We start from the raw sequence: 14,777 nt of genomic DNA on the forward strand, positions 1-14,777 counted from the left end.
TATCTCCCTTGCATCGATATTGTTTTTATTTCTTATTCAGTTTGCTGCACTGCGGGGATATTACTTTTGTACTTAAAGTTTGGTCAAAGCCAAATATGCATCCTTTTTAGTATAAGACACAGTCCACAGTTCACCTGAAACATATAACAAAAAAAATATATAAAAACATATATATATTAAGCAAAATAGGATGTTTATACAGGGATTTGGGGAGTTCTGAAAGCGTATTGGATTTTTTAAAGGGACTTTAGGTAGTACAGGGACATATTAGAACCCGTAGGGACATGAATGTGCCATTACAAACTGGCTGTCAGGGACCTAAACCTTCCACACAAAATGCCATCCTGACACAACAAGCACACGTGGTGTGGAGGGGAATTGGCTTGACTTCAAGTATGATGAGTTTACACTTCCTTAGGCTACAGTGTTCCTTTAAAGTATTACGATCACTTTGTAATTAAGCAGATTGCCGCATCAGTAATGAGTGTGTGACTTGGAAAATGGAGTGGCCCATAGAAGTGTCCATTAGAGTGCTTGCCTGCTGTGGTCCTTTTCCAACAAGTTTTCAGACATTTTTGAGGGGATGGGGAAACAGTTAATCTCACCCGAATAACAATAATAATAATAGTCATAATAATATTTAGGGTATACTCATAATTATGCTACATAATTATTATGTTATGCCCATTTTCTTTGATATACGGGGGGGCTGCACAGTCCATTTGGGAACTGCTCATTTTGAATGTGGCTGCCTTTGTATGGACTCTGTGTGGAGTCTGACGTTCAGGGGCTGCTCAAATGGTCTGCCCAGACCCCTTAATGTAGGGAACATTGAAGTCGAATGAGCGACGTTCAATGTTGATAACTGGAATTAGCTTCCGGAAATTCATTCATTCCACATCACAGGATGTTGTCGTTGTTGTCAAGAATCAATGGCCTGACGTTTGCCCATCGTTCTGATGTCCCATCCTGTCCCTCTATCACACAAGCCTGTAGAACGTCTCGTGTTGGTTGATGGCATTTTTAGATGAGCATGTTCATATCACAGGCACAAAAATCATTGAAAAATGATTCTGAAAATGCTAATTTTCACATGATTTTGCTTGATAGGCCATTATGCACACCCACACATACAACACAATCACAATTGCACACACACACACACACACACACACACACACACACACACACACACACACACACACACACACACACACACACGTGTATTGCATTGATTTGTGATGCCGGTAATTAGAGTACGGAGCTTTAGGGAGGATCAATATGTTTCATCAAGCCTTAACTTTTGATCGACTTCTGCCCATTCGGAAAGAGAGCAATGTGCCAGGATTCATGCCGAACAATATGCCATCCAAATTTCAGATCCTTCAGCTCAGCAATGCACTTTTCTTTTTGAAATTGAGGCCAGTAATTCATTCTGATAGAGTGGTCCAATTGGGTAGAGCTGGTCAATAACTGATCAATATTGTGGATGTGTACGCGTCGCTTTTTCTCCATGCAGGCTACTGGTTTTGTGTTTGATTTATGTGTGGTGGGTTGTGCTAAAATCCAACAGCAAGTAAGATCAATGAAGTAAGGGGTGTTGAACTCATTGCCGTCCACCTTTTTCTCCCAATCTTGGGGAACAGTCCATGGATTTGCCTTTCTCTGTTGCAATTCTCTGTATAATGTGGAGCCATAGCCTTGCAAAGGAATCTTCTGGCATGTTATTTTGATGGAGTGGTGGATAATTGCTTCAGGAGGTATTGCTCCAGGTGAGGCAAACCGTGTTAACACACTTATTATGCAGGTGTTATAATGCTGACTCCTTGTGCTATGCTATATGACCAACATTACCATAGTTAGCCATCGATATATTATGTCATATATTAAATAATATGATTTTTTTATGGATAACTAGATGAATAGATAAATTGTGAGGCTTTTAAAAATTGAAAAATCTTTCATTTGGAAATCGTTTAACAAACTTGTATTTGAAGTGCAGGATCTGGATCTAGTAAGAAAAAGCTCCATGCAACAGATTTTCAAGTAGTTTAAGTATTTATTCATAACCACAAATCTACGAAAGCAAATGGTCAAGGAGGCACTGAACCACTTCTTAAAATCGTTAATCTTTCTTGCTTTAATTTCGCCTTGATACCAATGCCTTGTTTCATAAACTACACTTCTGTAATTCTATAATTACAAGCAGGTTTTCGATGATCCTTTAAAAGGGTCGGCAGTATTTAAAAATAACATACATAAAAATGACAGCTTAACATACAACATACAAGCGAATGCTTTCCAATGCATGTTACATTGCAGAATGAAAGCAAACCAAAGTTGCCCAAGCCCTCAGCCAGAATTGATATTCTTCTGACAGTGCGTCTCAGCTCTGGAAGGGATTAGTGCACATGTAGTACCCTGCTAGAAAGCTAAAGCCTGGATTCCTCCGTTTGGAGCCGTAGCAGCCTCTTTGTACCTTAGGTTGCTCTTGGCGGTCCCAACTCCCTCCAGTGCACCGCTGTCACTCACACTTTTATACCAGACGGAATTACAACTGCATAGAACCACTGCCTGTCCAATGAGATCACAGTTCATTGCACAGTGGCGGAAGGACATCGCCGTATGAAACAGTGCAATCCACTGGGGAATGAACTGTGTGTGTGTATTTTATATATCAAATAAGAGACGCAGGGAGATCCAATAGAGGCAGCTGGAAATGAAGATGGAAAGATGGAGGTAGCAGAGACAGAGAAAAAGACATTGAGCAGACTGGATTAAATGAAAGGATGAGTTTTGAGTTGCTCCGTCTCTCTGATGGTGATGACTTTCTTTCTTATTTTTTCAACAAAATGGTGAGAAAGTTAATGGAGTATAAGGAGAAGCAGTAAGGCTTGGCAGAGAAAATAGGTGAATTTCATATGCATAGAAAGCAAAGGACAAACTGCAGTGTGTGTGTGTGGGTGTGGGTGTGCTTGTGTGTTTGTGTGTGTGTGCATCATTATGCCATACACGAATGGTGTACAGTGTCATGTGTGTGACAGCAACCTTTAGGTAAATTATTCCAGTGCATGTTCCATTCTACCGTACTATTTTGAGGTTTAGAGCTAACATCAATAACTGGTGGGAAATACTTGGGCGTTATGGAGGTTGAGGAAAATCTCTACCTGTCTCTCTTCGTCAGTCTCTCTCCTTCTCTCTGTGGCTCTCCCCGTATGAAAAAAAATGATACCAGAGCATTTGCTGTTACAGTAGACTTCAGAATGGCAGTATGCCATTGTACTCATGAACTGTGTGCATACTCAAGTCTATATCTGTCGGTTATCATGTGCTTTCAACCACACACATGTGACATGTGTGTGGTTGGTAAGCACAGTGAGCCAACAACTGCACACGCACACACTTGCCAAATATGTCTAGTATCATCAGTGGTTTGCCGAAAAAAGCGCTTTCCGCGGCAAAGATAAGGCCACGGGTGTATTTCTGTTCAAAGAGCAGGGGTTTCTTCAGCACATTTTCATGTGCCTGTGCTGTGAGTGCAAGTGGAACCATGCGATTCTCCATCCTCTCTAAGCAAGCATTTTTATTCATTCTTCCCTATGAAGTTACCATGGGAATCTCATTCACACATAAGTCTGTTGAACTGAAAGGGGATTTGGCAGGTAGAGGTCTCCAGCCGGTAAATAAAGACACTTCTTATTCAGAGTGACCAATGAGACCGGGCCGAGGGTGTTGCGGTGGTGGGAGAGACACCGAGGTTGTGGGGAGAACTGGTTAGTGTCATGCTGACAGCGTTGCCCTCCCCCCCCCCCCCCCCCCCCCCCCCCCCCGGGTCTGTGGAGATGTCAGGTGACAGGGCTGAGTCACCCCCGCTGACCACTCGATATGGAGTTTCTGCTCCAGCCGCCGAGAGGAGAGCTCTGGGACTGGTGCTTGGTAAAGAGGGAGAAGTGGGAGAGGACTGCCGGGAGTTTTGAAAGCTACCGACACTTTTGTGATCTGTGGGAAACTGAGCTGACAAGGGCGCACACTTTGTTACCGTTAGTTTGGAAACACACTGCTGCTGAATGACAAAAAGCCACCGCGCGCAAACACCCACACAGACAATCACACAGACACACGCACACGCTCGCACACACAGATTCATGTTCATGCCAACCCACACCCACACAGATACATATTCATATTCACACACACAGCACACACACACACACACACACACACACACACACACACACACACACAGTGGGTGTGTGTGTGTGTGCGCTGTGCATTTTATTTTATTTTCATCTGGTTTGTGTGCGCATGTACGGGTGTGCGTGTGTGTGTGTGTGTGTGTTTGTTTCATTTTCAAAGATAACCAACATTCTACCCTGACAACTGCTGAATTACAGGAGAGCCGAGCAGGAGGAGTAGGAGGGAGGGATGAGAGGGGAGTGGAGGGGAGGAGAGGAGGAGAGGAGGAGGGGGATGAGAGGGGAGTGGAGGGGAGGAGAGGAGGAGGAGGAGGGGAATGAGAGGGGAGTGGAGGAGAGGAGGAGGAGGAGGGGAATGAGAGGGGAGGAGAGGAGGAGAGGAGGAGGGGGATGAGAGGGGAGTGGAGGGGAGGAGAGGAGGAGGGGAATGAGAGGGGAGGAGAGGAGGAGGAGGAGGAGGGGGGGGGGGGATGAGAGGAGAGAAGAAGAAGAAAGGACAGGAGTGGGATCAAGAGGAAAGTCAGAGGGAGCAGGAGAAGACTAAAGGTGGAGGGCGGAGCAAGGGGGAGAGGGACAAGGAGGAGAAGAGGAGGACAGGGGAGTTGGGAGAGTGGGAGGAGAGGAGGAGAGGAAGAGAGTGAGTGGAGGCAGGAGGGGAGATTAGTGGGAGTCGGGGGGGGGGGATCAGACGAGTTGCGGAGATGGAGGAGGAGGAGGAAAATGAAATGGAACCGTAAGAGGCAGAGAGAGACTCTGGAGATCTGCAGCAAGAGAGGGCAGAATTACGAGCAGGGCGGTAATGAGAGGTGAGCCGTACACTGGCGCTGACAGCATCTCTATGACTAGTGGGCCTTTTACGGCTTTGAGTCAAGACGCGGAACCCAACGTGTGAGAGTGCGGTGATTACCTATCGCAGTCCTGGCGGTGGTCCCCTTATGATGCTCATCATTATTATTACTGGGAGCAGCTTACTACTGACCTCTTCACGGGGGAGGCTCAGTCACGCCAAAGGGAGACAATGTCATCAGTGACACAACGTTAACTTTTATGAAGTGTTTACGTATAGATTGTGCATATTTTACGATAATAATATAAAGGGAACCCATGCAGTTCCATACACATTGCTACGCTTTGAATAAAGGGAGGAATAATTACACGATGGTGAGCCCGTTTAAACTGAAGGAAAGGGGAAGTTAACAACAAGATTGTCTCTCGTGTATTTGCTTAGTTTGGTGTGTGAGTTTGTGTGTGTGTTTGTGTGTGTGTGTGTGTGTATTAATGAAGCCCTTGTTAAAGTTGAATGTCTCCTTTTTTCTAGTTGTCAAGGAGATTTACCGCCTTGCCCCCCTGGGAAAAAAAACCACCTGGGTCTGTGACCAAGCACCTCCACACAATGATTAAACACGCACACAGACACACACACACACACACACACACACACACACACACACACACACACACACACACACACACACACACACACACACATTTATATATGCCCCTGACCCCCACACACAAAAACCCACACCCATTTACACTCACATACACACACACACACACACATTGACGCACACAAATATTCAAGCACACACACACACACGCACGCACGCCCGCACGCACGCATACAAGCACAAACACACACTTATATATACCCCCACCCCCCCACACTCAAACACACACACCCATTGACGGACACACACATTCAAGCACACACACACACACACACACACACACACACACACACACACACACACACACACACACACACACACACACACACACACACACACACATTGACGCAGACACACACACACACATTGTCGTCATAAACTCTCACACCTCCTTTACTCTACCTTGTTATTCAAACCAGATGCAGGAATGAACGGTAGCTATTCGTAAATTACTGCAAACCACGGATAAGGTGAATCTCAAGGTTTCTGAACAAAAAATACGCTTGATATCAATGTATCTAAATAGGTGTGTATCAACGTAGAGGGGTTTAAAAGCTTGTGCTGCTTTGATGTAATTTATGTTCTTTGAGGGAATAGAGTTCTCGTATATATCCATATGTGCTTGGTTAAGACCTATCATTTCATTTTCTGTAACCTGCACGGATATAGCAAGAATTTAATCCATCTAATATGAACACGATATTCTAACCAACCTCTAAATATGGATTATTTTGCAAGCAGCTGGACGCAGTGATTAGGTACATAACATTAATGTTTACAACGTAAGCACAGTTCAAGTTCTTCATGAGTTTTTGAGTTCTATGTAAGTGTAATTTACTAAAACCCAGATTTATCACCTTAATAGTGAACTCCAGTCATTTACTGATTTAAATTATTTAGCTGGCTTTTATTCCAAACCGTAGTGCACTCCTTGCCATTACGCCTTTACGGGTGGCAGCTGAGCGGCCATCAATTATTTTGCTTTTATCATAAACTAGGTTTTGCTGGCTGCTGGCATTCTACGGTGCATTTTGAAGGCAAACCGGAGTTACCAGTTTATTATGAATTAATGAATTACTTAATTAATCAATCTGGCTTGTTTTATTATAATATTTTAGTGTGTGTAGTAAAATACATAATTGTGGTTATTTTTTTAACTGAGCACATTCTGTTCCCTCAAAACGCCAAAAGAGCATCTAGAAACGTTGAGATTCAACATATTCGTGGTTTGCAGAAAGGTAGAATTGTCTGTTTCATTCCTGCGACTGGGTTGTGATATATTGTGCCTTGACGCTACATATAAATGAAGCCACAGCTTTATACAATTCTACGTAATGACTACGAGAACCACCAAAAAAAAAAGAAAATGTCCATTTGATTCGCCTGTTTGTGTCTCTGTTTTTCTCACTTCCACTTCATGTTGCGGTTCCAACATTTTGTTTTTTCAGTGAGTCATCTTTGATTATCTAACATCTAGGAATTCACTAGTTTCATTTTTTTAAGGCAGTCCAGCAGACACATGATTGAAACCCAGATCGAATGTGATATTAAAATGAGACAGCAACACCTTCCTTGAAATCATGCTGATTTAGTTGCAGGTTTGCTGAGAGTGTGGATCGCAAGTCGGATTGCAGAGTGACATTTCCATGCGAGGGATATACGGCCCTCCAGTTCTATCCAGCCTTACTGGTAGAGTGTGGTGTTAACACTGCCATGGTTAGGTCTTAGATTCTCACTTGTGCAACCCATGATTGGAATATATGGGGTTTGTCAAATCGCGGTATTGTAAGGCGCTTTGGATAAAAGCTTCCACTAAATAGCATCTGTTATCTTAATCTTACCAAGGCAAAGTGCATTTTACTCAGAGATGTTAATCTTTCACCTTTTCGACCTGCTTGTCAAGGGAGATGTTATTGTGTACAGAAGGGTCCACTGTTATTCCCATCACAGGAGTGTGCATAAAACACATTATTATCACCAGCGCAAACCCATTATTCTTGGTAATTGCGGTATAGTTAAAGTTTTGAGGGGAGGTGATGAGGTATGACTCATTTGCATATTCATACATGTTGGCGTTCAAATTAAGTTGCAAGTTGGCCCAACATATTTTTCATTTTTATAATATTTCAGTCATTATATTTGAACACATTAAATACTATTTGTAAATATGTATGCCCGGCCTTTGAGGGCTCTTAAGTCTTGAGGATCAAAACTGCAGAATATTAACTCTGGAGACACATTGGGCACGGAGCCATGCTGGAGCCCAAAGAGTTGATGTGATAAAAGAAACTGAGCCCATGTCAGGGGAATTATTTCTGATGGTTACAAAATCTCCCATTTAAATGAGGCCGAGAGTTAAAAGATGGCTTCTTCCTTGTCTGGCTTCGGGTTTTAAGCACATGATTCCGTCCGTCCTTCATCCATTTTGGAACAAAGGAATGGACAGCATAACGGCCTGTTAAATCACACACACACACACACACACACGTAACCCACCATGCACGCACACACACACACGGGACCACACGCGAGCACACACACACAGACAACCACACACGCACGCACACATACGCAACCACAAACACACACACACACACACACACACACACACACACACACACACACACACACACACACACACACACACACACACACACTCCCCTCGACACACTCTGTGTCTCCCTCTATAGAATTGTCGACATGAACATATGCAATTGCGAAAAATAATTGCCCCTGACTTCAATCTCATTCAAACCAACCCCCCTTCCTCCCGCCCCTCTACACACACACGCACACACACACACACACACACACACACAAACACACACACACACACACACACACACACACACACACACACACACACACACACACACACACTCTCTCTCACAAACGGGGCCTTAATGATACATTTCATGCATCCAGTCCTACGTAGTTGGCCTCCATTACGGTGTGTGTGCCACTGGACATGAATAATAGAAGATAATATTGTGCTCAGCCACAGCCCCACTTCCTCTCTCTCTCTCTCTCTCTCTCTCTCTCTCTCTCTCTCTCTCTCTCTCTCTCTCTCTCTCTCTCTCTCTCTCTCTCTCTCTCTCTCTCTCTCTCTCTCTCTATAAATATATAAAGACCTGTACGTCCGTATCGCTGTGTCTCTATCCACCGCCCTGTCCTTTAACCGTCGCTCATTGTCATTCTGCCCCACAGGGTTACCCAGGGAGGAAGAGAAGAAGAAGGAGAAGGGGCTGAGGAGGGTCCAGACGGCCAGCCGCCCAGGAGAGATGGCCTGAACACACTGGAGGAAGAGGAGACGCACAAAGGAGGAGGAGGAGGAGGAGGAGGATAGTCCCAGCCCCAGCAGAGTCAGATGACAGGAGGAGCAGAAAGAGGAAAGCTTCTGAAGGACCAGTGACCAGGGAGCCAGGGATAGAGAAATAGAAATACACTGTGTGTAGAGAGAGAGAGAGAGAGGGGTAGAGAGAGGGGTAGAGAGGGAGGAGGGGGCAGTGGATGGGGAGAGCCACTCGCTGACACCAGTCCAGGCGTTGAAGTGGTTGCCAGTGAGGAGGGGGGGAGGTGGAGGTTGGTTTGGCGATGAGGATGATTGCGGTCGGGGAGGGAAGGTCTGAGGGTCTTAGATAGGAAGGTGTGTTGGGGGGGGGGGGGGGGGGTAAAATAGCGGAGGAGAGACCAGGGCATTACGAAGTGGCTGATAGAGAGGTGAGAGTGGAGAGTGGATAGGTGGAGAAAAAAAACTGTAAAGGAGGAAAGAGTGGGGGGAAGTGAGAAATATCCCGCAAGACAATCTGTGAAAAAGCACCAGAGAGAGAGAGAGGGAGAGATAGAGAGAGAGGCAGAGAGAGAGAGAGAGAGAGAGAGAGAGAGAGAGAGAGAGAGAGAGAGAGAGAGAGGGAGAGGGAGAGGGAGAGAGACGGAGATAGCAGGTAGAGGTGTGGAAGCAGCTTGCAGCAGGCTACTGGGGTGGTGTTGGTGGGTGGGGGAGGGGGTGGGGTTCAGAACAGTGGAGATAGTGGAAGGGTGGGAAGAGAGGAAGACCAGGGAGTTGAAGGGGGGGGTTTTATAGAGAAGGGATAAAATAGAAGGTTCTGGATGGTCTCCACGGCGCTGGACAGCTGGTCCCGCCCCTTTCAGAGATGGCCTCCAACTTTAACGACATCGTCAAGCAGGGCTATGTGCGGATGCGCAGCCGCAAGCTTGGGGTGAGTGGTCTCTTTGTGTGTTTGTGTGTGTGTGTGTGTGTGTGTGTGTGTGTGTGTGTGTGTGTGTGTGTGTGTGTGTGTGTGTGTGTGTGTGTGTGTGTGTGTGTTTCCTCATTATTTCTCCTCTCTTGGATTCCTTTGCATTGTGGGGATGGTTACGAGTGTGACCTTTGAGCCGGATTCGTCCCCAGAGCGATCATATGCAGCACTGTTACATCTGCCTATAGTTTTAGAGCACACATTTGCATATAAACTGCTGATGCGTGGGGCGAGTATTCCAATTCACAATGATAATGTGTGCGCACGCGTGTGTTTGTGTGTGTGTGTACGTATGTGTGTGTGTGTGTGTGTATGTGTATGTTTGTGTGTGAGCGGGATTGTGTGTGTGCTTTTGCACATGTGTGTGCATGGGTGGGAGACTTGCCTAATGGAGGTAAGAAACGCACCAATCAATGTGCGTAATCTGCTGTTTTTGCCAGCTCCCTTCTTCTGTTGGCCTTCTAGAAACTGACCATACAGTGTTTACCCTCTGAAGTACGAAGACAAACCATATCTCTTATCTGACGAGAGTTATACCTCCTTAATGGACACTTTACTGTACAGGGAAATGTGTTCCCTAATGCAAGCGGTATGTAATTTGGTGGACAATCAGTCCACCCAATATTTGTGTAACAATTCAGCACGCATTAAGGGAATATAAAAGGCCTTATCTGTGATTACCTCAAGATGGCTGCATATTTTCCCATGCATTGAATTGGCCATTCAATCCTATTTGTACAGCGCAATTGCTAGCATTTAGCCTCCATGTAGCACACCATTCCAATCCCCCCTTGCTTGGGGCACCAACACCCAGAATGCTGGACGTTTCTCCCTTTTCACATTCTAGCTAGCTATTAGCCAGAAGTTTATCCAATGGACTCAACCCTGCTTATCCTGATGCGACGATAGTGACAGTGTAGGGGGGTGTTGCGGGGAGACGGCTGGTGGGTGCATCACCACACACATGCTGGCAGGGAGCTTCTGCAGCCCCCTCAGCAGAACAAGCGGGGGAACGCGGGGGATTTGATCCAGAAAAGGTTGGACGTCGGAGTCAGCGCAGATTATTTCCCCGGCTAAAGTCTCCCAAGGCCAGCTAGCACTTTGGTCCCCGAGCAACATCCACCCCCTCACTCCCTCTGTTTCTCTTTCTCTTTGTTTCTCTCCCTCTCTGTCGTGCCCTCTCTCTCACACTCTCTCTCGCTCTCCTCCTCACTAGAAAAGGAACATGTCCCCTGATGATGTCAAGACCCAACCTCGAGCCATCCCCCCACCCACCCCCCTGGTCCTCCCCTCCACCCCCACACCCCTCGCCTCAGTGTTGACTCAAGCCGCTTGGCGCAGGCGGGCTGAAAATGCCCTCGGCTGGGTTTTGGCTGAAGCGATCGATTAGTCTCGATCTCTCTCTCAATCTCTCTTTGTCCATCAAACTCTCTCCGGTTATCGAACTCTCTCACTTTTTTGTGCCTCTCCGTCTCTGGTTCTTTCTCCCTCAGTCATTCTCCTTTCTCTCAAACATTTTCTATTATGGGTTTATTAATTCATCCCACGATGTCACACCTTTGGGCAGATACTCAAGGTTTCTCTCTCTCGTTCCAGATACTGTCAGGGGATAGAGAGTTGCATTATGATAACAGTACAATGCTACCGTGTGCATTTATAGAGGTACTGCAGAAGAATCTCAGAAGAAGTACAACTCGTAGAAACCGACAGAAAAACAAAAGGGTGTGGAAACAGGAAAGACGTGGGCGTAAGGTTGATGGACTCACAGGGAGGTCAGTGGAGAAGCTGTCTTCAAACTCTCGGTGGGAGTAGTCTCCTTAGTCACAACCTCCTCCTAAGGCACATGAGGGGGGGGGAGGGTGTATCAGGGGTGGGTGGGGGGGATTCTGCAGCTGAGGTACTCTCCCTCTGGGGGGTTGCGGTAGAAAATGCTCTCCATGTCACACTTCATTTGTCTCACTTGAGGGGGCACCTGATCCGCCGTCGCCACGCCCCAAGAAAACAGCGGTTTGCAGGCTGCACACTGTACTGGCTCTCTGCTGCCCTGGTTTTATCACTGTAGCGTGTTCCTCCAGCGTGGTGCTGGCTACTGATGCTAGCCCTGTATGCAAGGGTTTACCCCCCCCCCCCCCACACACACACACACACCCAGAGCTGATGTTTCTTATTTGCTGATATTTCTTTTCAGTTACATTGTAATTGTCTTTATTAACTTGGTCTTTGCTTGAACATTTATTTCAATTGGTGCCCAATTTCGGTCTTCTATGTTCTTACAATTTCGGTTAAATTTAGTCAAACGTCATTCATATTTGAAGTTGTTAAGTGGATGTCATAAGATTGTTTTTTATCATTTTATATAAAACTTGACAAGATAGCATTGTTGCAGCAAACCACCAGTAACTCATTTTCTGATTTCTTATTATGAAATATATGCACTGGTAATTAGTTGAACTAGGTCAGGGCCTGTTCAAAACAGGAATGTTCTGAACAGGCTAATTCCATGGCCTCCCGTTTTGTTGCACGCAGCTTTCTCGAGAACAAACAACAAACCAATTCACAATCTTCTCTAGGCCCACAATGCAATCTGTTGTAGCTTGGAAGGGCATGACTCTTCTTTCATGCACAAACGCTATGCCGGAATCTGTGTTCAGAGAAATAAGGTATTATATTAAACCAAAGGCTCTTTCCTCCGTCGTTGATCAGTTTAAATTAAACTTTGCCAGCATGGGTGTGGGTGACCTACTGACACCTTGTGCGAGCGGCTAACCGCGCTCGACCTCCTCAGCTCCACGCATCACAGCGTTTCTATCATCTCCAAGCCGAGCGGCATTAGTACAAAATGTAAATGCTGTGACTTTTTTTTTATTGTATAGGAGCGGTGAGCAGAGCAAATGATTGGGCAAACATTTGAGTCGGTCTTTAATGGCGGTGACATTATCTTTTCTGCGCGGCACCAGACGAGCTCAAGTATTGGAGTGCACCGCTGTTCAAATCACTTCAGCCGCCGCTGCTTCTCCCCCATCTGACAGGGCTTGAAATTAACATCCGCCCGGCAACCGACTGCGTGGGGAAATTGCCTGCGGAGGGTAATTTTGTCAATACTTTTAGGCAGGGAACGGAGCCTTGAAGGTTTTTTTTTTTTTCCCCATGTTAATTAATTTTTGTATGCATTTTCTTTTCTTTTTTGTGCGATTTCACCGAAAATTGCGAGCACACACTTACATGCTCCATCACAAACGGTCTGAATAGGTACTCTGCTCTGAGCATTGTTTTTTTAATCATCTTGTCTTATTTTTGTGTCAACGTCAGGACCTAATGGAACTCCATCATGTATGAATTCCAAAACATAAAAGCGATTTGTTTTCTAAGGTGTCGGCATCAACGCGACAGTGGAACAATGCCTGTGGTTTTTTTGACAGGTTACCTGTCAGAAACCCCCTGGGTTCAGCCGGGGAAGTCCTGAAGGGGGTCCAATGGCTGGTTGAAGGTTTAGCGTCAGAGGGTCCTCTTCCTGTTGCTCCTGGGCTGACCGGGCCTGTTGCTCATCGTTAGACCTTTAAAAACGTTTGACTCCCAAGCATTAGCCCTTGACCCCCCCAAGCTAGCGTCCAACTCCACCCCTTCTCTCCCACCCATCTCACTCACACTGCCGCTGGCCGCGGACCCCCATGACCCCCCCCACGCCCCCACCCACACAGCTGTGGGTCCCCATCCCCCTACTGCCAGCCCTCTTATTTATTTATTTTCCTGTTTTATGGAGCGTTGCTGATGTGATTTATGCAAGGGAACACACACACACGCGCACGCGCGCACGCGCGCACACACACACACACACACACACACACACACACACACACACACACACACACACACACACACACAAACACACACACACACACACACACACACACACACACACACACACACACATACACACACACACACACACACACACACACACACACACACACAATCTCGGCAGATCAATACTCACAGTATGTCCACAGCTCAAATCATAGCTGGTTGCTAGCATGGTACCATTATTGATATACGGTCCAAAAACACAGCAACCTACACGAAGGTACGACCTACAGCATCAGCCTCACACATGCTCCACATACGAGAAATGTGATGATGGAATTTCTGCCCTTCAGTAGTCCCTATAGTGCGTTGATACGCGCACACACGCACACACACACACGCACACAGTATGTGTGTGTGGGGAGCAAGTACTGGCTCCCCATAGAGCCTAGGGGGGAAAGGGTTACTCACTTCATGAGTCTAATCTCAATGGATGTGAGCGGAGAGTAATGAAGAGGAATATTATACAAAAGTGACCTTTACAAGTTGTCAAATGCTGTTGATCCGTCTTCGCAAAGGGAATAGGACAATTTAGTTTTTAGTTCTGTTTTCGGTCGCCTTGAGTATATGGATATCTACAATCAGCAAATTGCAATGTTTTCTAAAGCTCTTTGTTGAGCACTTACGTCAGTAAGGATTGTACTTCAGTCCTGAATAATTAGTCGATCTTCTGAATATAATTATCCAGTCTGAAGCCGTGTCTGGTGTTCTAAATGCCTTGGTTTGAGGACCGGTATTTGCTCAAATTGTAAATGTCCCTGTTCCCAGACCTAATGTCAGGGTTTTTTATTGATCGAAGGTCAAATGATGGGGGTCTAATTCGTGAAAGTGGAGTACAAGATAATGCTTTTTTTTTAACAACAAACATCCTGTAATAATGAAATACCGATGACGACTACACTGTCAGCTACAAGGCTGCTAAACAACACGGTGCGATCTGACTTCGTTGGCCACAGGGAAGGTTTGAAAAGGCAATCTAAAATGACAATCTAAAATGGCGTTCTCCTCTG

The 14,777-nt window shown here is 45.8% G+C and overlaps 1 protein-coding gene across 2 annotated transcripts in view; it reads left to right on the plus strand.

Annotated features, from left to right (window-relative positions):
* dok4 (docking protein 4) overlaps nt 1-14,777 on the plus strand; it is a 49,260-nt gene that overhangs the window by 15,238 nt on the left and 19,245 nt on the right. For both annotated transcript variants that reach the window (XM_030377045.1, XM_030377044.1), the window contains exon 2: nt 8,855-9,867. In XM_030377045.1, the coding sequence (XP_030232905.1) occupies nt 9,802-9,867 (66 nt within the window). In that variant the 5' untranslated portion in view covers nt 8,855-9,801. The remainder of the gene's footprint in view (nt 1-8,854; nt 9,868-14,777) is intronic.

The sequence above is a fragment of the Gadus morhua genome, chromosome 14 (genome assembly GCF_902167405.1).
Source record: "Gadus morhua chromosome 14, gadMor3.0, whole genome shotgun sequence".
Taxonomy (NCBI): Eukaryota; Metazoa; Chordata; class Actinopteri; order Gadiformes; family Gadidae; genus Gadus; species Gadus morhua.